Source organism: Rhincodon typus, chromosome 15, assembly GCF_021869965.1.
Source record: "Rhincodon typus isolate 14 chromosome 15, sRhiTyp1.1, whole genome shotgun sequence".
Taxonomy (NCBI): domain Eukaryota; kingdom Metazoa; phylum Chordata; class Chondrichthyes; order Orectolobiformes; family Rhincodontidae; genus Rhincodon; species Rhincodon typus.
The window spans coordinates 52512191-52539750 of record NC_063346.1 but is presented as its reverse complement, the minus strand read 5'-3'; the positions used below and the strand labels follow the sequence as shown (position 1 = coordinate 52539750).

Here is a 27560-nt window from a genome sequence, read left to right as displayed (position 1 = left end):
ATTTCTGACTCTGAGGCCAGAGCTCTCTTCTGTAATCCCACTTGAATGGCAAAGTGAAAAATGGCATGAAACTCAAATCAGACCTGTCACCTCTGAAGAAGTATGTCTGACCGGTGATTTCCCACCAAATAGCTGCATCAATCCTGTCATGAGGCATTCCAGCACCAAGTTCCATCAGATGACGAGGATACCCTGGCTCCAACATTGCTTCATTGAACAGCCAGAATTTGTCACCTGGAAATGAAGAAAGAATTCTAGTAACCCTTCAACCTAAACTGAATTCTAGACAACTTTGAAACCTCAAGACTTTTTTCTCTTTTGCTGCCATAAAAATCTTTATTTTCAAATTTAGAAACTTATTGGGGGACATCTTATGTCCTGAATAAGCTGCATCATCAGTTTCTACCCATTTTGTTTAAGATGGACACGATTATGGATGCAGGTAGAGTGAGTTCCTGTCTAAAACACTGGTGTCAGGAATTTCCTTGGGTAAATTTCTTACTTTGCAACTTTAACTTTTATTGCAATTCTAATGGAGAAGAAGAAATCAGGAGGAAACATCCAGTACAAGTCCACAACAATCTAAAAGAACACTGTCATAAATGGGTTTCTACCAACGAGCACATGGAAACAGCATCAAGATTAACACAACAATTTTGAAGCAATATTGGACTATTTGTTTCTTCCGGCGTTTAGGTTTTCAGAAACTTTCATATAAAAAACTCACTCCCCAGCACCATCACTGAAATTAATTAGTTTCCCAAAGGAAATATCCTTGCTAAAATGTTTGGGAGAAGTTGAGGAGTATCTGAAGCAATTCGTGCTGCATGAGGGGTATTCTAATGTCTACCTGGTGTTCATGTACACTTGTATAGAACAAATTAACAATACAGTGCGGGAACAGGACCTTCGGGCCTCCAAGCCTGCGCCGACACATTTTGCCCTTCCATACTGAAACTGTCTGTTCTTAGACATGTTTGCTGTGGTTCCAATTCTCCCTCAATTTCTGCATCTACTGCCCTACTCCTCTGGTTCCCATTCCCCTGCCACACTAGTTTAAACCCTCCCCAACCTCTCTACCAAATATCCCCCCAAAGGACATCAGTCCCGGTCCTGCCCAGATGTAATCCGTCCAGTTTGTATAGGTTCCAACTCCCCCAGAACCAGTTCCAATGCCCCATGAATCTGAAACCCTCCCCCCTCACACCATCTTTTCAACCACGTGTTCATCCTATATATCCTGCTGTTTCTACTCTGACTAGCTCGTGGCATTGACAGTAATCCTGAAATAACTACCTTTGAGGTCCTACATTTCAACTTTCTTCCTAGTTATCTATCTATAGACAAAAGTCAAAGGGCCTTGAATAGCAGAGTATCAGAGCCAGGGGTGGGGGGAGTTCTAAGTTTCTAGTTAGGTTGTTACAGGAGGTGTGATGGCACAGTGAGGAACCTTTCAGAGCTTCAGAAGCACACTATGCTATCAGGATGTTACATAGAAGAAGACAAGCCAAGGTGATCATCAGTCAGTAAAACCAACTTTCTATATCTGCCAACATGCTAACAAGTATATTTGTAGTCAGTTCTACACTTGTCTTGGAGCAAATGTGGGGATCTGTTTTTTACTGTATTCAACCAGATGTTTTACTTTACTATAAGTCTCTGCTTAAACTTAATCATTACAGTTTTATCCCAGTCAAGTGGAAAAGTCAGCATCAGGTGACGTCATGGCAGATTTAAAGGGCTACCAGCCCTGTACTCAAAGAATCCATCAGATTGGTCTAGACACCTGAATCGCATCGTCATAAGCCAAGTGGCCTGCTCAATGGACACACGTCGTCCTTTCGGAGGTGTTGTGACTTTCCTCTGACAATAGATAGTCATAGACATGAATTGCCAGAGATTTAGTGGGTAGATCTTGTCTACATAGTACTCCAGATGCATTCTAACCAATCTGCTTTACAACTGAAGTACTTCTCCACTCCTGTGCCAAATCCTCTTGTCACAAAGGCTAACATTCCATAACCTTCCTAATTGATTGCTGCACCTGCATATTAGCCTTCTGTGACTTACTGACAAGGACACTCCAGTCCCTTTATGTGCTACATTCACACTTTCCAACCTCTCGTTATTTAAGAAATAATCTGCACATTTGTTTCTCCTACCAAAGTGGATAGCCTCACATTATTCCCATGTTCTCTGCCCAATCAGTAAACCTGTTCAAATCCACCTGAAACACCTTTTACATCTTCCTCACAATATACATTCCTGCTTAGCTTTGTATAAACTGTAAATTTGGAAATATTTCATTGGGTCTACATGTCCAAATCACTGATATATATATTGTGAATAGTGGAACCCAAGTTCTGTTCCTTGTGATACCCCAATAATCAATCTGCCAATATAAGAATGACACATTTATTCTGACTCTGTTTTCTGTCTGTTAGCAAATCCTTAATCCACACTAGTATCTTACCTCTGATACCCGAATGATTCAATTTTGCTAACTAACTTTATGTGGGAGCCATCATTAAAAGCATTCTGAAAATTCAAGTATACTGCATCCACCGATTCCCCTTATATCAATTTTGTCAGTAACATGCTCAAACAACACCAACACATTTGTCAAACACCATTTCTACTTCACAAATCCATGCTGTCTATGCCCAATCAGATCATTTTCATCCAAATGTCCCTTTATCACATCCTTTATGATAAGTTCTACCATTTTCCCTACTACTGATATAAGACCAGCAGGTCTGTAGTTCCCTCTTGATCCTTTCCTGAATAATGTGGTGACATTTGCATGCTTCCAATCATCAGGAATCACTCCAGAATCTATGGAATTTTGGAATATAATCACCAAAGTAGCAACCACCTTTTATAACCAGCTCCTTCAACACTGGGATGTAGACCATCAGGTCCTGGCATCTATCAACTTTCAGCACTATTCAAATTTGTCAATATAACCTTACTAATATTAATTTCCTTCAAATTCTCATTCTCCCAAGTCACTTGATTTCTAATTCTGGGAGAATGTTTGTATCTTCAGTGAAAACAGACACAAAAAAATTATTTAGTTCTCTGCTGTTTCTGGATTCCCTATTATAAATTCTCCTGAATCGGTCTATAATGGACACATATTCATCTGAGCCAAATGTTTCCTTTTGACGTATTTTTAGAGTCCATGTTTACATCTTTTTGCTAGATTGCATTTATATTCCTTTCTTCCTTTCCTTATTGGTCCTCCTTTGTTGTATTCTAAAAACCTTCCAGTCCTCTGATTTATTACTGTTACAGGCCACTTTGGAAGCAATTCTTTTAATCTTATACAAACCTTAACTTTCTTTGTCACCCATCACTGACTGACCTTTTTGCACCTGGGAGAATCAATGATGGCCCCAAAGGTGATGATCCCGCCGAATGTCTGGATTGGTTTGATAGCACAAATAGTAGACAGCCCTCTTAAATATTCCTTGGTCACTTCCTTAATTAAGAGCTACAGACTGAGAAATTTTATCCAAGTCTCCAGTAGATCCTTATATAGGTGTGGAAAGTTGATAAGCACATTGATCTTTAGCGCCACTGACATCGGGAGTCCATCAACTCTCATAAATGTCAGTTCATCCTGTAGAATGTGCAGAGATCGATGACAGTCTGTCTGGAGAGTGGTTGTCTTCGCTGACACTGCCACTTGGACTTCTGAAAAAATTTCAACCTCAGGCATTCACTTTCTCCTAGAGGTAGCTTCTTCTTTGCCGTTGCTTGCTCCAATGCACATTTCTATGACTGTTCCTGAGGTTTCTAATGTGCCCCCAGCACAGCCTGAACCTCCCTCTCTCTGAGCTGAAACTCCTTAAAAATAATAAACTACTCATTAACTGTTCCATTATAATAACATCTCATAAGCACACCCTGGACAAAGGTAAAGTCAGTAAAATAGACTGTGTCACATGAAGTTCCAACTGCAGGAAGACAACCCCAGCTTTTAGCTGTAACAGGGAGAGGAAAAAGAGCTTCCATATCTTGCTCCAAAACCCCAGCAACTGCTGAAAACTGAACTAAAAATCCTGGTTCTGTGGGAGTTTGACCCCACCCATTCAGCCTGTTTCTTTTGGTCCAACATTTTTTTAAACAAGCCCAAGGTCTCACATACTGATTTGTTTATTGGCTTTGAGCAGACCGCTCGTCATCTCTGTCTCAACTTCTCTTCACACAAAAATAAAACAGGTCAAAATATACCTCTTAAAGCCATAATATTGTCCCACCATCAAGCTTTACATAGCAACTTCAGAATTTTACTGTTTCTATGTATTTGTATCTCGCTGAAGTACCTACTCACCTTATTTATATGACACTTCCAATTCTCCTCCCCTTCTCTAAGAAACTAAATTGTGCAAATTTCTGACATGCAAATCAGAGTAGGTCCCTGGTGATGCAGTTCATCAAATACCTGGCCATCACAATGCTCTTGCATGCTTATGGCCACCATCCTCCTTGACCCTTCACTGACACAAACTGGCACTGGCAAAGCACAAACCTCACCCCCTCATCAAGCTTGCTTTTGGATCAACTTATAACCCTTTCACACTTTACTCTGAAGCTCAGGGACACCTATAACTTGCATGCTTCTGCCGATAGCTTTGCATGTAGTGACAAATATGCATCATATGCATATGTACAAGTTGCATCTTATGACTCTTAGCACAGAGCTTATAGTGCTCAGTTACAGGATGCTAGGCTCTATGACTCGCATTGCTTTGTAGCACAGAAGGAGGGGCAGATGACATCACACTGGGAAAAGTCACGAGGGTGTATCTATTACTGTGTAGTACATATATGTCAATGACACACCTACAACGTATGCCAGCAGCTTACAGAGCAAATACATTGCATAAGTTTCAAGTAAATGACCATGTCTGAAAGCCAAAGGGCAGCAGTCCTTAGTGGGATTAAGGGGGACTACAATCAGTCAGGGTTATTGCCACAGTCAATCACGGGGCTCGTCTAATTTGAGTTTAGCAGGTTGGCCAGGGTCAGACAGTTGGTCCTACTAGACTCTGGGTATCTTTACCCTTGCAGCCCAGGGACTGGGTCATGATCAGTCTTGCAGGCAAAGTGCAAACAACTAAGGGATTACAATAATTCAGGGGTATTGTGGAGATTTCAGTCCAGGGCTGGCCACACTTCCCTGCTCGGAGTATGATGAAAGTGAATGAAAGAGCAGTTAGTGGTGATGCTGGAGCAAGAGAGGAGGTCAGGTATCACCAGTGAGTGAGCAGGAAGTGTAAACGGCAGGAAGAATTAGTAGTTTGGGAGGATGAGGTGATTAACAGCCATAGAGAGGACATGATTCCAGCAATAGGGAAAGTTGCAGTCTATGAGCCTTGGCGAGAGGCATGTATAGTGGCAGACTTTGACTGATGGAGGCCCAGTGAGTGTGAAGTTGCAAAGAGAAGGTCATGTCTGACAAATTTAACTAAGTTCCTTTACCAAGTAACACAGGCATTGGATGTGTGCACTGTTGTGGATGTTTTATGTTTGGACTTTAAGAAAGCATTTGATATGGTGCCACATGGCAGGTTGGTTAGCAAATCAGAAATGTTTGGAATTGATGGCTTCTTTGCAGGATAGAAGTTGGCTAAAAGATAGAAAAGAGGATAGGTACAGATGGACATTTCTCAGACTGCACAAACAAGGGTAGGGCTTATACAATTAATGGTAGGGCCCTGGGTAGTGTTGTAGAACAGATGGATCAAAGGGTGCAGGTACATAATTCTTTGAAGTTTGCATCACATATATACAGGGTGGTGAAAAAGGCATTAGGCATGCTGGCCTTCACTGCTCAGTCCTTTGAGTAGAGGAGTTGGGAAGTCATGTTGATGTTGTACAGACATTGGTGAGGCCTCTTCTGGAATACTGTGTCCAGTTCTGGTCGCCCAGTTATAGGATGGATATAATCAAGCTGGAGAGGGTTCAGAAGAGATTTACCAGGATGTTGCTGGGTATGGAAGGTTTGAGTTATAAAGAAACGCTGGATAGGCTGGGACTTTTCTCACTGAAGCATAGTAGGTTGAGAAGCAACCTGATAGAAGTTGATAAAATAATGAGAGGTATAGATAGAGTTAATAATAATCAAGACTACTGGGCACATTTTTTAAGGTGAGAGGAGAGAGATTTAAAAAATACATAAGAGGCAAAATTTTTTTATACAGAGGGTGGTTCACCTATGGAATGAACTTCCTGAGGAAGTAGTGGATGCGCGTACAATTACGTTTAAAAGACATTTAGATAGACACATGAGTAGGAAAGGATTGGAGGGATATGGGCCAGGAGCAGTCAGATGGGACTAGTTTAGATTGGGATTATGTTCAGCATGGACTGACTGGACCAAAGGGTCTGTTTCTGTGCTGTATGACGCTATGTCTCTATAAGTTGAAAGTTGGTATTCCCTGGGGATCGATGCTGGGACACTTCAATTTGTTTGATTTATATAAATTTGGAGATGGGTTTGAGGGCAAAATGTCTAAAGTTGCAGATGATACCAAGCTAGGGAAAATAGTGAATTATGACGATGATGCTGAACAACCTCAGAGGGTCACTGACAAGTTAGCCACATGGAGAGACACCTGATTAATGAATTTCAATAGAGAGAAATATGAGGTAATGCATTTTGGTAGAAGACACATGGAAAGACAATACAGGCTCAATAGTACAACTTTGAGCGGAGTACAGGAACAGAGGGACCTTGGTGTTCAAGTGTGTAATTCTCTGAAGGTGGGCAGGCAAGTCAAAACAGTTGTTAAGAAGGCTGAAAAAATCCTTGAGTTTATAAATAGAAGCATAGAGTACAAAAGCAAGGAAGTGATGCTAATACCTCTTCAAAGTATTGGTCAGACCACGTTTAGAGTATTGTGTACAGTTCTGGGCACCTAATTTGAGAAAGGATGTTAAAGCCCTGGAGACAATGCAAAGAAGATTCACTAGAATGATACCAGGAATGAGTGATTTTTGATACAAGGAAAAATTAGAGAAATTGGGCTTATTCTCTTTGGAGCAGAGAAGATTAAGAGGTGACCTAATTGAGATGTTCAGAAGTATGAACAATTTTGACAGGGTAAAGCCAAATATTCTGTTTCCACTAGTTTGTATATTAGCAACTAGGGGTCACAATTTCAAGGTAGTCAGCAAGAGAGCTGGAAGTGAGATGAGGAGAAACTTCTTTACTCAGAGAGTTGTTAGGATTTGGAATATGCTGCCTAGGAGAATGTTGGAAGTGGATTCCAGAGGAGGTTTCAAAAGACAGCTGGATATGTTTGAAAGTGATGAATTTAAAGGGCGATGAAGATACGACCATAGAATAGGACGAGTTAGGGAGCCAGAACAGACACAATAGACTGAATGGCCTTCTTCTGTACTATAAAATTCTACAATAAGATGGTGACACTTGATTATTGATTTTTCTCCTGTGCTACTGGGTGTCCCATTCACCTGGCATACTGTACCCTCTACCCAGACTGCAATTTGAGTCGAAGCTGACTTGGTATGGCATGACCTCCTGTGGAAATCCGCAGGAAGAAAGACAATCTTCCTCTCACCACCCTGCCCACCAAGAACTCCAGGTTCCTGCCCATGAAGTGGGGTGCAAGATCTCTGGGCCCTGTCTTCAGTGATAATAGTCAAGCACCTCAGTGTAACGGAAGTTCCTGGCTTGCAGCATCTGAAGTGTTGCGCAGCTAGACTTTAGGCATAATGTTAGCAGTGTCGTTGATAGCAGGTTCCAGCTGTGGCAAGCATTGCTCCCTCTCCAGCTGCACGATTCCCTGAGAAAGACATCCAGAGCCAAGTTACGTAATTAATGAGGTGAATATTGGAAGATTGCATGACAGAAGTCACTCCAAGCCAAAGCAGACCAGGCACCATGTCACTCGAAAAAAATACTTTAACTGACTATGAAAAATTCCACCCAAGTCCCCTTCGTCCATCAACTGTTCTCTCCTGGCCTAAAGGTGGCTCCCAGTGAAGCAACACTACAATTTTAAATTCCTCATTCTTGTTTTCAAATCCTTCCATGCTTTGCTCCTATCTCTGCAACTTCCTCCAGTCTTACAACCCTCTAACATATCTGTGCTTTTCTAATTCTAGCTTTTTTGCTCACTCCCAATTTTAATCAATCTACCTCCAGCAGTTGTGTTTTCAGTTGCCATGGCTCTAAGTTCTTTGAGTTCTTTCCCTAACCCTTTCCTCTTCACTCTCTCATTTTCATCTTCTTAAAAACTACCATTTTGACCAACCTTTGGGTCATCTGCCCCAATAACTCCTTGGAATGGTTTGATGTCAAATCTTGCTTTAAAGTGCCTGGGAGCATCTTGAGATATTTTATCAGGTTGAATGCACTATATGAATATTGTTGTCACCATCAGAACAAGAACATGCTTGCAGCAAAAATTTCTCCTCTGCTGATCCTCCATCACGAGGACAGTACACAAATAATCTCAAGCACAAGAAGTTCATCTTAAAATTCAATACTATAAACTTGGTTTTGGAGAATGGGGATGGATTATACATGCAATATCTTTGCTGCACAGGCACAGCCTTTGAGATGTGTATGAACACTTTAAATGGCATTGAAAAAAAAACTGAATTCCATCCAGTCAGTGTGTATTATTTAAAACTGTCCTAAGCTGAGACAAATAATACTGTTCGCCCAACTTAAATACAATGCTGAAATAATATTTTATGATTGCTGTTCTATGACTAATAACATTTACTGCTGACCATTTTCTATAACAGAGGTTTTGCTAAAAGATTACTTTAGACCTGTGAAACTACTAAGCCCTGGAAAAACATAGCAGATAAGACAGCATCCGGGAAGCAAGAAAGTCAATGTTTCGGGCCAAAACCCTTCATCAGCACTGGGGAGGGGAAGGGGAGCCCAGAAATAAAGGGAGGGTGGTGAGCGGGGTTAAGAGGAGGAGAGATGGTGATAGGTGGATGCAGGTAGGGGATTATCATAATTGGTCTGTGGGAAGGGTGGAGTGGATAGGTAAGTAGGAAGATGGACAGGTTAGGTTAGGTTAGGTTAGGTCAGGTCAGGAGGGGGAGAGGCAGTAATGGGATAAGGCTGGGAGTGGAGGGATCTTGAAGCTAGTGAAATCAGTGTTAAGGCCACTGGGCTGTAAGCTTCCAAGGCAAAATATCAGGTGCTGTTCCTCCAGTTTACGGTTGGCCTCACTCTGACAGTGGAGGAGGCCAAGGATGGCTATGTCGTCAGTGGAATGGGAGGGGGAATTAAAATGGATGGCAAACGGAAGGCTGGGTTGGTTGTTGCGCGCAGAGCTCAGGTGCTATACGAACTGGTCCCTGAGTCTGTGTCTGGTCTCCCTGATATAGAGGAGACCACATGGGGATCAACAGATGCAATTGATAAGGTTGGATGAAGTGCAGGTGAATCTCTGCCAGATCTGGTGGCCTCCTCAATACTGGGGAGACCAGACGCAGACTTGGGGACTGGTTCGCGGAGCAACTGTGCTCTGCACAAAACAACCAACCTGACCTTCCAGTTGCCATCCATTTTAATTCCCCCTCCCACTCCCCTGATGACATGTCTGTCTTTGGCCTCCTCCACTGTCAGAGTGAGGCCATACGTAAATTGGAGGAACAAAGAAAATTACAGGACAGGAACAGGCCCTTTGGCCCTCCAAGCCCGCATCGACATGCTGCCCGTCACAACTGAAACTCCCTACCCTTCCGGGGACTGTATCCCTCTATTCCCATCCTATTCATATATTTGTCAAGACGCCCTTTAAAAGTCACGATATTATCTGTTTCTACTACCTCCTCCGGCAGCGAGTTCCAGGCACCCACCACCCTCTGTGTAAAAAAATTGCCTCATACATCACCTTTAAACCTTGCGCCTCGTACCTTAAATCCATGGCCCCTGGTAAATGACTATTCCACCCTGGGAAAAAGCTTCTGACTATCCAGTCTGTCCATGCTCTTCATAATCTTGTAGACCTCTATCAGGTCCCCCCTCAACCTCCATCATTCCAGTGAGAACAACCCAAGTTTCTCCAACCTCTCCTCATAGCTAATGCCCTCCATACCAAAAGGGAGGAAGTATTGGGGGTCTTGAAAAACATTAAGGTAGACGGGTCCCCAGGGCCTGATGGGATATACCCCAGAATACTGAGAGAGGCAAGGGAGGAAATTGCTGGGGCCTTGAGGGAAATCTTTGTATCCTCACTGGATACAGGGGAAGTCACAGAGGACTAGAGAATAGCCAGTGTTGTTCCTTTATTAAAGAAAGGTGGCAAGGATAATCCAGCTAATTACAAGCCTCTCCTCTTAGCTAATGCCCTCCATACCAGGCAACATCCTGGTAAATCTTTTCTGCACCCTCTCCAAAGCCACCACATCCTTCTGGTAATGTGGCAACCAGAAGTGAACACAATATTTCAAATACGGCCTAACTAAGGTTCAATAAAGCTGCAACATTACCTGCCAATTTTTAAACTCTATGCCCCGGCCAATGAACGCAAGCATGCCATATGCCTTGTTGACTACCTTTTCCACCTGCATTGCCACTTTCAGTGACCTGTGTACCTGTACACGCAGATCCCTCTGCCTATCAGTACTCTTAAGGGTTCTGCCATTTACTGTATATTTTTCATTTGGACTAGACCTTCCAAAATGCATTACCTCACGTTTTTCTGGATTAAACTCCATCTGCCCAAGTCACCAACCGATCCATATCCTGCTGTATCCTTTGACGGTCCTCATTGCTATCCACCAACCTTTGTGTCATTAGCAAACTTACTACTCAGACCAGTTACATTCTCCTCCAAATCATTTATATATATTACAAACAGCAAAGGTCCCAACACTGATCCTGAGGAATGCCACGAGTCACAGCCCTCCATTCAGAAACGCACGCTTCCACTGCTACCCTCTATCTTCTATTACCAAGCCAGTTTTTTTATCCATCTTGCAAGCTCACCTCTGACCCCGTGCGACTTTACCTTCTGTATATGCCTGCCATGAGGAACCTTGTCAAAGGCCTTACTGAAGTCCATGTAGACAACATCCACTACCCTCATCGATCATCTTCGTCACTTCCTCAAAAAACTCAACCAAGTTAGTGAGTCACAACCTCCCCTTTACAAAACCACGTTGCCCCTCGGTAATACGCCCCTTGATATCTAGGTGGGAGTAAATCCTGTCTCAAAGAATCCTCTCCAATAATTTTCCTAGCACTGACGTAAGGCTCACCGGCCTGTAATTAGCTGGATTATCCTTGCCACCCTCCTTAAACAAAGAAACAACATTGGCTATTCTCCAATCCTCTGTGACCTCCCCTGTAGCCAGTGAGGATACAAAAATTTCCCTCCAGGCCCCAGCAATTTCCTCCCTTGCCTCTCTCAGTATTCTGGGGAAACCTCATCAGGTCCTGGGGACTTGTCTACGTTAATGTTTTTCAAGACCCCCAATACCTCCTCCCTTTTGATCTCAATATGACCTAAACTATCTACACACTCATCCCCAGACTCATCATCCACCAAGTCCTTCTCTATGGTGAATACTGATGCAAAGTACTCATTTAATACCTCGTCCATTTTCTCTGGCTCCACACATAAATTCCCTTCCCTGTCCTTGGGTGGGCCAACCCTCTTACTCGTTATTTATGTATAAAAAGCCTTGGGATTTTCCTTAATCCTGTTGACCAATGACTTTTCATGACCCCTTTTAGCCCTCCTGACTCCTTGCTTAAGTTTCTTTTGACTTTCTTTGTATTCCACCCTTGCTTTGTGTGTTTCCAGCCTCCTAGCCTTGATAAATGCTTCCTTTTTCTTCTTGATTAGGCTCACAATATCTCTTGTTATCCAAGGTTCCCTCAACTTGCCATATTTATCCTTCATCCTTAAAGGAACGTGCCGGTCCTGAGTTCCCAGCAACTTACACTTGAAAGCCTCCCACATACCACATGTTGATTTGCCCTCATATATCTGCCTCCAATCTACATTCTTTAGTTCCTGCCTAATATTGTTGTAATTAGCCTTCCCCCAATTTAGCACCTTCACCTGACAACTACATCGATCTGTATCCATCAGTACCTTAAAGCTTACTGAATTGTGATCACTGTTCCCTACTGAGACGTCAACCACCTGGCCAGGCTCATTCCCCAATACTAGGAGCAGTATAGCCCCTTTCCTAGTTGGACTATCTACATACTGTTTCAAGAAGCCCTCCTGAATGCTCCTTACAAACTCTGCCCCATCTGAGCCCCAAGCACTAAATGAGTCCCAGTCAATACATGGGAAGTTAAAATTACCCACGACAACACCCCTGTTACTTTTACATCTTGCCAAAATCTGCCTACATATCTGTTCTTCTAAATCCCGCTGACTATTGGGAAGCCTATAGTAAACCCGAAACATTGTGATTGCACCCTTCCTGTTCCTGAGCTCTAGCCATATTGCCTCGCCGTATGAGCCATCTAAGGTGTCCTCTCCAAATAGTGCAACTCCCCCACCCCTTTTACCCCCCCGCTCTATCCCGCCTGAAACATCTGTATCCTGGAATGTTAAGCTGCCAATCCTGTCCCTCCCTTAACCAAGTCTCTATAACAGCAACAACATCATAGTTCCAAGTACTAATCCAAGCTCTAAGTTCATCTGTCTTACCTGTTAACTTCTTGCATTGAAACAACACCTGATATTTCACCTTGGAAGCTTACAGCCCAATGGCTTTAACACTGACTTCACCTGCTTCAAAATCCCTCCATCCCCAGCTTTATCCCATGTCCACCACGCCACCACTCCCGCTACTGACCTGACCTTACCTGTCCATCTCCCTACTCACCTATCTGATCCACCCTTCCCATGTACCAATCATAATAACCACCTACCTGCATTCACTCATCACCATCTCTCCTATCCCTCCCCCATCCCACCACCCTTCCTCTATTTAATTTGCTCCCCTTCCCCTCCCCCACTCCTGACAAGGGTTTCAACCCGAAACGTTGACTTTCTTGCTCTTCGGATGCTGTCTGAGCTGCTGTGTTTTTCCAACCTCACACCTATAGACTCTGGCTTCCAGCATCTGCAGTCCTTATTGTTTCCAAATTACTTAGCCCTAGTCGCTTTCCACAGCCAGCATAGGTCCAATTTTGGATTTGGCAAAGGGGAACAGCCCTATCAATATGCTGCGTAGTTTCACTCAGTATGTGTGCTTGTAAGGAAGTAGGATCTGTAAATAGCCTTCTGGGAGTGCTCGTGCAATGCAGAGGCTGCTTCACCCACAGCTGTTCTGTGCTTATGTCTGGGAAATCTGTATATTCAGCCCTAGCCCTCTATACAAAATAATGATGTTTCATCCTGCCTGGAAACAATGGTAAGTTATACAACAAACACACATTTTCCTGCACTTTACACCAAAACCTCCTGAAAAAGCAGATAAGAAGTCCTGCCACTTCCTATCTGCAAATAATCTTTGTTGGGTAAATACAAAAAAAAACAGAAAAAGACTGAGTTCAAAGTTTTAAGTGATTTTGCAATTAAAAAAAGAACTTTTTTATATTATTTGCACTTTCAATTACTTCGAGCACTGAACTCTCATTTGCTTTGCAGGGCACAGAGCCAATGGGCACAGACATGCAGAAGGAAATTTCAATCTCTCCCACCAGGTGGAAACTGGACGGTTAAAACAGAGCAGATCTAACACTTCTTTTTTCAATTTTTCAATCCCCACATTTGACAAATGAACTCAATGCATGTCCAACCACTTTGAATGGGCATCCATAATTACTAAAAACACAGCGCACATGAAAGGACTTGCACCGTTGACATGTAACCGAGTTCAGGGTTTACTATGAAAGTGGGGGAGCTGCAGGCAGTAATTTTTGTCCTTGCTGGCATTCTGGGCACTGCCCCACCAACGCAGCTATGTCAGCATCTAATTTTGGCTATCAGAGATAACTTCTTGCCAATATCTTCATTTTGGAAAACCCCTAGATGACCCTGGTGGAGTTCAGGCAGTATCTGGCAGTGACCTTTGTTTGGGACAATCACTCTTGCTCCCCCTAATAATACGTCGTCTCTATAGTGATTTGGTTTTGCTGGGTCCAGAAAGGTTTCAATCCTGGTGTGATGGCCCTTTTGATTCCACCATCACCAGCAGCTGTTTTAGGGTTGACAGGACTGAATCTTTTTGTAGCCACAATCTGATGTTGTCAGTGGTGACCAGAAGAGTGTCCAGAAAGTTTAAAATCAGAATGGACTCTTCTAGTGGCGGCACCACCAGTGGTGTATCCACCAGTGGGAGGCAGCTCAAGGCGTCCACATTTGCTACTTGGCCTCCAAGACAGTGTTCCAATGCGTAATTGTACACGCTCAGAATAAGAGCCCATTGCTAACTTCATCCTGAAGCTATGGGCGGCACGGCCCTGTCATCTTTAAGTAATCCAAGCAGGGGTTTGAGGTCCGTTACTATTACAAACTATTAAATGTATTGGTGGAACTTTGTCACACCAAAGATGACTGCCAAATCTTTCTTCTCTTATGGGCTTCTGAGCGTAAAGTCCAGGAACATATGCTATAAGGCGTTCCTCTCTAATGGGCAATCAGTGAGCCAACACTACCCCAATACCATGCAGGGTGGCATCGCGTGTCAGCACTACATCTTGCTTGGGATCATACTGTGTCAACAACTTAGACAACGACAGCTGTTTCTTCACTTCCCTAAAGGCTACATCTTGCCTAATGTAGACATACTCATTGAATTATTCTTACAGCCAATGCTCCTCCATCACCATCACTCGGTATGCCCTGTCCCAATGACAGGACAAATTGCCGGAGGTGAACCATAGCATATACACAGTTAGGAGTGAGTGGCCCTGGACATCCTCAACATCAACTCCACACCCCAAAAAAGATACATGGCACCAGAGCAATCAGTAGCAATGAGGCCCTTCCTAATTACCATAAACTGTCTTCACTCAGCTGATAAATCAGCAGTCCTCCATTCCTTGCAAGGATAACAACAACACAGAATGTACACTGGGTGGGAGAGCACAGGGTGAGGTGACAATGACTGAGTATGAGTAGGAACAAGTGATATGTTGGGAACCGGTATGGTTGAAAATTAGGTTTGGTGGGGGCAAACAAATTCTCTTTTTTAAACTATTTCTCAGCTTTTAGGAGCTGAACTTTAGTAACTTAATAACTGATTAAATAATTAAATAAACAAGATTAGACAGAAACGGAAAGGACAATTTACATCAGTACGTTAAGTACCCCCAAGGAGCCATTACTTCACTGTGACTGCAACATATGGGAATCTGTAGAATGCTCTGCAGTCCCTGATGACCTTATCTGTGGTTAGTGTCCGTGTCTTGAGCAGCATCAGCTCCAAGTTGTGAGTTGCAAACATTTTGAACATCAGGTAGGGAAGAGTTATCTGGACATTTTGGTCTAGTAGACAGTCAGACACTAGGTTGAACTTAAGAGCACATCAACAGTAAGGGTCAGGAGCTTGTAACTGTGAGTTAGGCAGCTATGGGTATCCAACAGGTCATAATGGACTTAGCTACATACGAGTAGTTTGATACCCATGCAGACACAGAGAGGAACTTCAAGGTGGATGAGCAAAATGACCAATGCATTATGATGCCATATGCCATCTAAGTGGGGGAAATGAGGCAGTAAATAGGGACAATGTAGTCAGGGCATGGACACTGCTGACTTCAGATCTGAAGGTTGCGCTACCTACTTGTAGGCAATAATTGTTACATAGAAATATAAAACACAGGAGCTGGAGTAGATTGTTCATCCCATCAAATTCACTCCACCATTTAATACAATCATAATGGTTGATCATCTACTTCAATGCTTTTTCCCCATGCTATCCTATATCCCTTTACATCATTGGTATTTAGATATTTGTTGATTCCTACTTTTAACATACTAAATGACTTAGCTTCCACAGCCCTCTGGGATTGCAAATTCTATAAATGAAATTTTAACATCTTGATCCTAGTGGTAACCTCGACATTTTCAAACTGCATTCCCTAGTTCCAGACTCTCCAAACAGGGGAAGTATTTTACTTCCAACTTTATCCCTTAAAGTATGTTGTATGTTTCATTGAAATCACTTCTCATTCTTCAAAATTCGAGGGAACACGGCCTAGTTTCCCAATCTCTTTCAGGAGACAGTCCTGCCATCCTTGGAAGTCTGTTGAACCTTTGTTGCACTCGCTCTATAGCAATAATATCCCTCCTAAGGTAAGGGGACCAAAGCTGAACAATACTCCAGGTGCAATCTAACCGATGCTCTACACAATTAAAGCAAAATTTCATGACTTGCCTTGGGATAAAGGTTAATATACCATTAGCTTCTTAATTGCTTGCTATACCTGCATGTTAGCCTTCGATGGTTTATTGACAAGAACATCTGATTTCCTTTGTACATCTACACTTTCTAATCTCACATTTCCACAACATATTTCAACTGCCATGTTGTTGCACACTCACTAAGTCTGTTCAATCCCTTTGAAGCCACTTTTCATCTTCCTCACATCATCAAATTCCTACCTAGCTTTGTGACATTTGCAATTTTGGAAATATTACATATGATACTCATACCCAAATTACTAATGTATGCAGTGAGCAGCTGCGACACCAGTACTGAACCTTGTGTTACACCAACAGTCACTGGTTGTCCATGTGTGAATGGCCCATTTATTCCTACTCTCTTGCTTTCTGCCTGTTAGACAATCCTTAATCCATGCCAGGACATTACTTCCAACTCATGTGTTTCATGTTTTTAACCAGCTTCTTGTGGGGGACTTTATCAAAAATCTTCTGAAAATGTAAGTATCCCCCACCTATTCCCCTTTATCACTTCTGTCGGTAACATCCTCAAAACCTCCAAAAATTCAGCATGATTTACCATTCATAAATCCATACTAATTATGTCCAATCAGATCACTGTTTTCCAAATATCCATTTATCACATCATTTCGAATTGATTTTAGCATTTTCACTACTTCTGATGTAAGGCTGAAATATCTATTGTTCCCTGTTTTCTTTTTCCCTCCCTTCTTAAGAGTGGGGTGACATTTGCCACCTTCCAATCTGCAAGAACCATTCTAGTATCTGTAGAATTTTGGAGGATGATGACAATGCATTCCCTACCTCCATAGCTGCCTATTTCAATACTTTGAAAATGAATCAACCTTCAGTTCCATTCATTTTTCCAACACAAACTTAGTAATACTAATTTCCACTAATTCTTCATTCTCTTCACTCCCTTGGATCACTGATTCTGATCCTTCCAATTATGGAATCCTCAACACTATTGTTCTTTCACTCTTATTCCTCCCCTCCTGGACAGCTGAGTTACCCATGGTGCTATGGATTTGAACTTGGCTGACATGTAGGGAGTTTCTTTAAAACCTGTGGACAGTAAGGAGGAAGAGCCGTTTTTAAAAATAAGGTTTTACCAGCGTGGCTGCATAATTTCACAGCAAGGAATTTGATACCTATTGTGAACTCTGTTTTGTGGCTGTGTTCTGAGGAAGGGTCACCAGACCCAAAACAATACCACTGATTTCTCTTCACAGATGCTGCCAGACCTGCTCAGCTTTTCCAGCAACTTGTGTTTTTGTTTCAGCATCTGCAGTTCTTTCAGTTTTTATTCTGCTTTGTGGCTGTTGGCTCCTGCAATGTATAGACAATAAGAAACCAAGAAATTGCTTACAAGTGAAGCTGTTAGGATCTTGAAACCGAGCAGGTTGGAAGTGGAAACAAGTTGGAGAGATCCAGAAACAGAGAAAGAAACAGAAGGGTGTGCAGTTCTTCCCAGCAGAAGAACTGTTTCTGTGGTTAAAAAAAACTCAGTTGAAACTTGACAAAACCAGTTAAATCTGCTGCAACAGTTGCCGTGAACTATGACTATTGAGCTAATAAATGAAGAGACATTTTACAAGTGAGAACACCAAGGGCCTATTCAACTAGGATCCTTGCTTTTGTGTGTGTGTGTGTGTGTGTGTGTGTGTGTGTGTGTGTGTGTGTGCATCTGTGTAGTCTGTGTGTACGTGTGTGAATAGAGAGAGGGTTGGCGAGTTTATAAGGGGATTAGAGTTTTAGTTAGTTGCATTATAAGCCAATGATTTATATCTGTTACCTGTAGCTACAGTCTGATTATTGTTTAGTACAGAAACTTGGTCCCTAATTGATCAACCATCAGGTAAATTGAGTACTGTGCATACCCTAAAAACAACTTTAACAATTGGTACAACTCTGAGAATGGCAGGACTCAATTTATATCAGTATGTTAGGTACTCCTAAGGAGCCATTACTTCACCAATATACAAAAGGGAAAATCAATTGGCAAGCAATCTAGTCATCCATTCCTTTTCTGCTGTGATCACCTCCCTAAATGTTTTATCTTCAAAGTTCTCTGCCTTGTGGATTGATAACAGTGATTCCAACTGCCACTTGAGTTCCGAAACCTGGAGCTCAAGCTTCTGGTGACACCTTCTGCAGATGTGCTCATTTAAGACAGATGGTGCGTCTGGACTTCCAGCTTACCCCCCACAGTAAGTATATTCCATTTGGCAAAGTTGACCTGCCTTACCATAACTTTTAAAATGGTTGATTACAATTAGAATAAGAAGAATAAGCTACCAGTTACTCACCAGTTACTTTACCAGAGTAAGAGCTAATTACTGGAGGCTAAAGATATATAAAAATGAACGAGCACCTCCTTCCCTTCTTCAATGGAATTTGTACTTTTCCGTCTATGCAAATAAGCAGCACTTAAAAAGAGGTGGCTCTTTTTATGTTCTCAGAAAAAAATGATTCAAGCTTCTGAAGACCAGTTTAAGATAGCCAACTCATTAGTTAGCTACAGCTGCTCTTAGAGAGCTTATATATTTCTGTTTTAAGGCTGGAATGAAACATAACCTCTCTTTACTTGAACAGTAACTAAGGGAAGCACAGAATCATTATGATGCAGAAAGAGGTTTGCCCATTGTGTCTGCACCAGCTCTTCAGGCATTTGAGTAAGTGTTGATTTCTTGCCTTTTCCTCGTTGCTTCATTTTAATCATCTAATGTCCCTTCAAATTCCTCAATTGAACCTGTCTCCACCACCTTGTAGGTATTGCTTCCAGACTCTGTACACTTGCTGTATGAAAATGTTTTGCCTCATCTCACTTTTGCTTTCTTTCACAACACTTTAAGTTTTTGTCAATGACTAAATTAAAGATAAAATGAGACTTTGCACAGAAATTAACCCTTATAACATTCTCATTTACAAAAGCTCTCACTATTAAGATATGCACCAACTGTCAAAGGGTCATGCAGTTTACAGAATTAAATGCAGACTTCAAAGAATGGTGTGAGAAGGGGTTTAAATTCAAGGGGAACTAGCACCAGTTCTTAAGAAAGAAAAAGAGCTGTTCCATTAGGATGGGTCCCACTTAAATTGGACTGTGAACAGTGTCTCGGTGAATCAAATAACAAGGCTATGGATCAGATTTTAAACTACATAGATGAGGAAGGAGAATTTGGCTGAAGGAGACTTAGAAATCCACAGAGAATAACTGAGAAAATGGGGCAGTATAGTACTGTGGGAGAAGATATGCCAGGTGGGACAGGAGGGGAAGGGGATTTTAATAGCAATTGTCATAACTGAGTAAGTTCTATGCAAGGAATAGTGAAAAAGAATAAAGACTCTGTATCTGAATGCACAAAGCATCCACAATAAGACAGATCACAGTAGTGACACAAATAGAGAAACATGGTTTAGATTTAATTACGATTATAGAGACATAGTTACAAGGTGACCATGGTCAGGAAATAAATATTCCAGGGTACATAATATTTTGAAAAGACAAACAGAACAATACAGAAGAATGGGTAGCCCTGGTAATAAAGGAAGACATTGGGACATTAGTAGAGAAGTACCTTGGCTCAGAAATTATGAAGTAAAATTTATAGGCAGAGATTAGGAATAGCAAGAGTCAGAAAACAGAACTCCTAACTGCATCTGTACCAATGGACAGAGATTCAAACTACTGGAGTGAATAACAAAGGCAATGCAATAATTTTGGGGTACTTTTGATCTTTATATAGACTGGACCAATCAAATTGGAAAGGTGATCAAGAGAATGAGTTTGTAGAATGCTTTCTGTGACGGTTTTCTGAAACAATAGGTTGTGGAACTAATTAAGTTTAGAAGTTATTTTAGATTCCGTATTCGATAATGAGGGAGTGCAATTAGCAATCTCATGGTAAAAGGAACTGGGATCTGAATACAATCAAATTCCATCTTACATTTGAAAACAATATAATTTGATCACTAACCAAAATATTAAACTTAATCAAAACCAATCACGTATGTTTGAGGGAAAGCTGGCTGAGTTTAAATGGATAAGTAGACAAAAGATGTGGCTATAAAATATTAATAGGAAAATTATAAAGAATTAATTCAAAATGTTCAACAAAAATGCATTCCATTGAAAAAATAAGCCTGGCAAGAAAGATCGATCCATGATTTACTCAGGCAGTTAAGGATATTATTAAATTAAAAAAAGAAGTTTTTATCAGATACTTTACATCTGTCTTCAATGTAGAAGACTTTGAAAACTTCCCAAAGACCCTTGAAAGTCAACTAGTGATAAGTAGGAAGGAACTTAAATTAATCACCATCACCAGGGAGAGAGTATTAGACTTAAACTTCAGTAAGTCCCCAGGACTAGATGTCATGCATCCTGAGGTCTTAAAAGAATGGCTGCTGAGATAGTAGAGACATTGGCTATAATCTTCCAAAACTACTTAGATCCTGGAAGGTTTTCAGCAGGTTGAAAATGATCTAATGTAGCATTATTATCCAAGAAAGGAGGGATACAGAAGGCAGGAAACTACGTGCCAATTAGTCCTACGTCTGTCATTAGGGAAACTACTAGAATACATTACTAAAAATGTAAGAGCAGTATACTTAGAAAATCAGAACATAATAAGATCAAATCAACATGATTTTGCAAAAGTCTTGTTTTTAAGATGAAGATGAGCTATGTTACCTCTAAATATTCCTCCCACTGTGTGGTTAATCTGACCAGCTGTGCAACCATGCAGCCACACAGCTAAAAGGGAACATGGGAGATGAGTTCATGTGTTGCATTTTATCATTTTTCCTTGCATTTAGTAACAAATAAGCTTATGTGTTGTTTGGTACAAGAAAGTCTGGCTAATTTTGTTCCTTTTAAAATTTAAAACATTGGACTAGGCAAGATATCCACAAGGGAAAGGTTCCTTGTGTTAAATTAACCTTGATGCAACCGACGAAGGCAAGGCGGGAGGCTGAATAAAGAGAGTGATCAAATTCCTCCCTCTCACTGGGAATGTAATGACTTTAGGGTGTCTCATCTGGAATCATAATAAATTGGGGATCCTTACCTGGGGGATGGGGTCATAGCACAGATCACCCAATGAAATAACAGGACCTCTATGCCAGCTTAACAGAAAAGGAAGTGGGGTAGGTCATGTGGTCTGCAGTAACATGACCAGATCTAAAAATCAAACAACTCTAAATGTCCATCTGGATGTACTTGCTGGGAATTCTAACCACCTGCCATGCTACAAGCCAACCACTATTGCTTCCCTTCGCTATCCTGCACTTACCTTGGATCTAGTGGTTGATCTCTGGACTAGAATACTTTTTATTTAGAATCCCTACAATGTGGAAATAGGCCCTTCAGCCCAACAAGTCCACACCAACCCTCAGAGCATCCCACCCAGACCCATTCCCCTATAACCCACCTAATCTACACATCCCTGAACACTAAGGGCAATTTAGCAAGGCCAATCCACCTAGCCTGCACATTTTTGAACTGTGGGAGGAAACTGGAGCATCCGGAGGAACTGTTTGACTTAAGAAATAAGGAGGAGGTAGCATTTGGCTAAATGGATGGTTTTGATCTTTGTGGCAGAGAAATCCAGGACCACTTCGCCTTTGTTGTTTGAAATGAGGCTAGAAAAGGAGGGGAGATTAATTGAGGGAGGAAGGTGGTATTTATAAGAAAGATTCTAGGGATTACCATCTGGCATGATCCCATAGCAGTTCACAATTTTGACAGAGACTGCTGAGGCTCAGTAAAATGAGACGGGGTCAAATTATTTCCAACCAAGCTATCCTCAAATTAGTGTCCCATGAATGTTAGAGAGCAAAATGGGAGATGGTTCAGGGGATATGGGACAAGGAAGATTTTTCTAGGGTTGAAGTATTTGAAAATAGAGCTGAGGCAATGTTCAGCATATCAATAGCTGCAGCAGTGTTCATTTGAAGGTAGCTTCAAAATGGAGGAATTGAAAAAACAGGGGAAACTCAGAAGTCTACTGAGTGATATAAATGTATTCCTCTCCACCTCTGGAACAACAACAGCATACTGTCATGCTTCTATTTAGCCATTTTTTTTTGTAACAATATCACACATCTTCATTTTCAGAATTTAAACCTGTCACATCGCAAAAGCAATAAACTTACCCTGTAACAGAATCAACCCGTGTCAATGACAATGAGTAATAAATCGACACTGAATTCAATTTGAAGCAATTCATCTTGTCAGACGAATTGTAATAAATGCTTCCTTCCATACCTCAGGAGTAATAAGCACACAAGGGCTAATTTTAATATTTGTTGAAAAGCAAGAATTTGGTGGGCAAAGTATATCCTCTAGCCATCTGCTGTTTCCGTCTTGTATCCAGATTAATTTTAATTCCTGAACCTCATTTGGACTGAACTGATTCGCTGATGGAGCTAGCTTGTTCAGGAGAAGAAACTGGCCCCTCTGCATAGGACCAGGGTCACTGGGAATTAATTGCAGATCACTTGGAAAATTTTTACTGGGTCAGAAGTGCCATTCTTATGCCTCCTGACACTGTAAAATTAAAAATAATCTTGAGCAGATTATTGATTGGTCTATTTTCCCAAATTAAGTGTGACCTTCTGCCTGAAAAACCCCAGTGTCCTGTATGTCTCTACCGTTGCTACTGCTGAAATAAAACCATCAAATTTATACTGCAGATCAATTTTATAGCAATTAATACAACAGTATATTCATGAATCTCAAGATTGCTATTTGTGACCACTTCTTTTAGTACCAGTGCCTCCAACAATGGCAAATCTAACTAATACATTTGTAGCAAATGTCATTGTTAATACTGAGATGGGTAAAAAGAACTTAGTCAATCAGCACATGACTGGTGAAGATTTTTGACCTCTTCTGTACTGATGTTCCATCACCTCTTATCTATGCTGCAGAACTATTGGAAGTCACCTGCCTTCATAGAGTGCATAGCCTCCAAAACAGCAGCAATTTTATTTAAGCAGTTTTGACACTGATGATAGCATAGCTCAAAGCAATAACTTCTAATGTAAAGAGGGTACCAAAATGTACTTGAAAAGTTGGTAATTAATGCACTGGCCTCATTCCCCTTCCCCACTGGATACAGTCAGTCAGAATTCATAAGCAACTTTTACCTTTAAAAAATACAAATTTTCCATCATGCCGTTCATATGCTGCATCAATATTGGCTGGCAGTCCTCTCCAGAAATGGCCGATAGGCATTGGGTAGTTGTCGAGTACTCGGTTATTTCGAACCCTCCAGAACCAAAGACCCTATTTAGAGATGAGAGCAAAATCAGGTCACACATTTACCAAATTTTAGATCTGTACAAGCTCGAAATCTCTCACGTTGTTCATAATATTTAGATGTTTTAAAAATGCCTTTTATCACCAAAACTAATTCTTAGTTGTAAGGGACTAAACAAGCCTAAATGAATAGCATAATTTAAGTATTACAATGGTATTACGATCCTCCTGTGAACCAGTACACTTTGGTTTAGTAATATCATCTATGTGGACAGCTTGCAATAATAAGAGATCCAGCATCAAAATCACATTACTAACCCAAAGTGTACTGCTATGGGTATACATCTAGATAATTCGTTTAATGTTCTTTCTAGTTGTCTAGTACTACATGTTTACTTCTGCAGTTACTGCCTCTCTGTGCATTGTTAAGAGACACACCTAATTATTAATGATTATTCCTCTTTTTTGCATCACTTATGGGGAATGGTGAGAGAGCCTGAAGAACAGAAATTAAAGAGTTGTATCAAATTTACCATTGCTAAATCTGCATCAGATTACTTGACGTTCATCACCACATGTTTGATCCTAAGTTTTTAAAAAAATTTTACTACACAGACTTATTCTGGAATACTTGACAAAAAACTAGATTTAAAGAAAAAACTCAGTAACAACATGCAGTCTATTTTTACCTTAAATACAAACATTTCTCCCCGCAGCATGGCCACAGAATCAAAATTGCCATCGCATATATTCGGACCATACTGGGTAGGTCCATCAGTAGACCTGGGATTATCGGAATCAGGGTCCCTGGGAGATGGCTTTCTCTCCGAAGGTGTTTTGGGTTTCTTTGGTCTCCGTGGTGTCACAGTTGGCAATGAATTTGTAGGTTTGGGTTTGCTTTCTGGTGGACCTAGAAACAAAGCAATGAATATCAGAACCTTGCAGTAATCAATAAATTACACATTTGCAGGGGTGAAGTGAAGGAGGGGTGAACTGGGGGAGAGGTGAAAATAATCAAACTCACATACATAGTATGAGGTACAGACTATTAACTGTATAAAAGATAATTCACTCAATATGTTAACTCTAGATTTCTTCCATTTTTTTCTGCTTATGCTGCCAGAGCAGCTGAGTGCTTCCCGGAATTTTCTGCTTTTATTTCAGAATTCCAGCACCTCATTTTGATTTATTATTTTTACCAGATCTCTTGTTATTCAATGATTAAATAGATGTAATAGTGTGGCCTCAGCCACAAAGATCACTAAAATCCCTGATTCATCACTGCTCCGTGCTGAACTGGATAATCTTTACTATGGTTGAGAGCACTGCAATTGGTCTCTTTCTTTCCATACCAGAAGAGGGAAAAAACAGAAAATAACCAAGGTTACTGCTTCTGAATATTCTCCTGGGCAAAAATGGCATGGCATAAATGTAAGGAGACTGATGTCTACCATATTTGGAGAACAGTTACTTGGATCAGTCCAAAACGTTGTCAGTGACCATGGAAGCATACTTCAGCGCGAGCTGAGCTTTTAGAAATGTGTGTGGCACCTGTGATTAAAATGATAGTTGTGATGCAATGAAAGTACAGATCAAGTGTAAATTAGAACTGTATATAAACAAAAACTGATGAAGAAACTCAGCAGGTGTGGCAGCATTTGTAGACAGAGAAACAGAATTAACATTTCAAATCTAGCGATCGTTCTTCAGAACTGGAGTTCTGAAGCAATTTCTGCTTTTGTTTGTTTCAGATCTCCAGCATCCACAATTCTTTGTTTTATATAGAACTGTATTCACCCTTGCGGTATGCTGTTATTAGAAATTTGTCCAAAGGCTGAAACAACTCCTGCGTATCTATCAAAACCCCTCTTGGCATTCAAAATATTAGAATCATTCCGTAACTCTGTTAAATTCCTTCAAAACGTGACAAAACTGGGAATTACAAATGAATTATCACAAATGAATCTCACTTCAAAATATAGAGGCTAAATAAAGTAATATCCCTCAAGCTTACCATAAATTCGCTGTATCCCCCTCAGATCATCTTCTGGAAGCTCAAATTTCTCTGTATCCATCCATTGGTAAAAGGGTGCCATGATGGCAGTCGGGTTATTGGAATGTTCTAGGCCCAGAGCATGGCCCAACTCATGTACTGCCACAAGGAACAGGTCATTCCCTGTGGGCAAAAGCAATTGATTTTAACTAAAACTAGTTAAGCAGTAACATACCACAGTATAGTAATTCTGAAAACCATAGTAAAATATATTTTTCATTTCATGTCAGATAATAAACATGGCTAAAGGATAGAAGACACAGGGGAAATCAAAAATAACATGCAGTTGTACTGGTTAACATAGCATCAAATTAAGACATCAGCATAATTTGTGGTTTAGGGCACAGTTAGAACAATGCACTGATATTATTTGACCTTCCTAAATGTGTAACAAAATGAACATAGGACCTGTAATTCAAAAAATTGCCAGGCTGCAGCTGAAGAATCACGGCAATGTTACATACATTCAAGAAATAGTCATTTGTCAAAGACAATTAATTTATCTCCCACTCATAGATTTCTCAAAATAAATCTAATCAATGCTGCACATATTTCATAATTTTCTCCAACAAAGCTATTTTCTTTGAAGAAATTCTTTAGAATTAGATTTTATTTGTCACGTGTACTCAAGTACAGCAGTACAGTGAAAAGTGTACAAAGTCGCCATTCTACGGAACCACCTCACAATACAAAATACAAAATCAGAATTTAAAAGAAGAGAAGAACTAAAAGAAACAGAGCCAAAAGAAAAAGGAAAATGCCCAGACCTAAAAGTCCTAATCCAAAAGAAAAGGAAAAAGTCCAGATTTTAAAGTCTTATCTCCCTGGGCCTAGCCCTGGCCTGGAGTTTCAGTCCGCTTTCTCCGGGGAAATGCTCCAATGCTCGCCTTTGCTGCTGCCAGTGCCACCACCAATTGCTGGAACAAGCTACCTCTGTTGCCTCCACTGTCACCACTGATTACTAGAACGAGCCACCTCTGTTGCTGCCACCGATTGCTGGGAGGAGCTGCCTCTGATGCTGCCACTGCCGTCTCCGATCACCGAGAGGAGCCAATGAGGTCAATCAAAGCAAACAGTGATAATCTTCTGAATAAAAGTGGTTACTTATCAAATTAATGACTGGTCCCATAAGAACTCATTTCTGTTGAACATTATAATAATTGCATTGGATGATTTTGTATTATAGCAGCTTATTTAGGTATATTTCGTATTCATTTTTTCGTCATTTACCTTAACAAAGGACAAACATGATTAGTTTCTTTCGTCTCTGAAGACTGACGTGTCACCTCAGCAAGCCATGACTAAAGGCGAGATTAAAAGATATAGGGCATAACCATGTGGACACCTGAACGACATGGGCTATGGTGATCAATGCGGCAGAATCTCACAAGAAGTCTGGAATGTTCTAACCTTATATCAGGATCAACTTGCTACATCTATCAAGTAATTTCCAGGCATTCAGGCGAGATTCTAGCTTGGAAGTAGCAAGTTGCTTATTAGCGTATTATCGCATATCAATGGCCTTATTAACTGCATATCACACCGCATTAATATGCAGCTTCCCATCTTATCACGTGATGCAAGCAAACTAAATGCCAAGAATTCTCGATATAGAAGTTACACCAGGTACCTGGTGACTTCAGCTTGTCAATGGCTGTGAAGAGCCTCTGTGTTGTTCAGCATCAAACAACACTGGATGTTTACTGCATTCTGTCACATGGCTCTGTGAATGCACTGACAATGGTTTGGTGGTCAGCCTTTGAGTGTGTGCTCTGCCACTTCCAGAGGCTGGCAACGAAGTCATGTGTTCATTCCAAAAGTGTTTTCCTGCCATATTTTAATATTTCAGTGAGGA

The 27560-nt window shown here is 41.0% G+C and overlaps 1 protein-coding gene across 1 annotated transcript in view; it reads right to left on the bottom strand.

Annotated features, from left to right (window-relative positions):
- mmp15b (matrix metallopeptidase 15b) overlaps positions 1-27560 on the bottom strand; it is a 50042-nt gene that overhangs the window by 9182 nt on the left and 13300 nt on the right. Inside the window, exons 3-6 of the mRNA XM_048605811.1 lie at positions 25667-25828; positions 24342-24562; positions 23541-23679; positions 84-234 (exon numbers count right to left, since the gene is read on the bottom strand). Coding sequence (XP_048461768.1) covers positions 84-234; positions 23541-23679; positions 24342-24562; positions 25667-25828 — 673 coding nt within the window. The remainder of the gene's footprint in view (positions 1-83; positions 235-23540; positions 23680-24341; positions 24563-25666; positions 25829-27560) is intronic.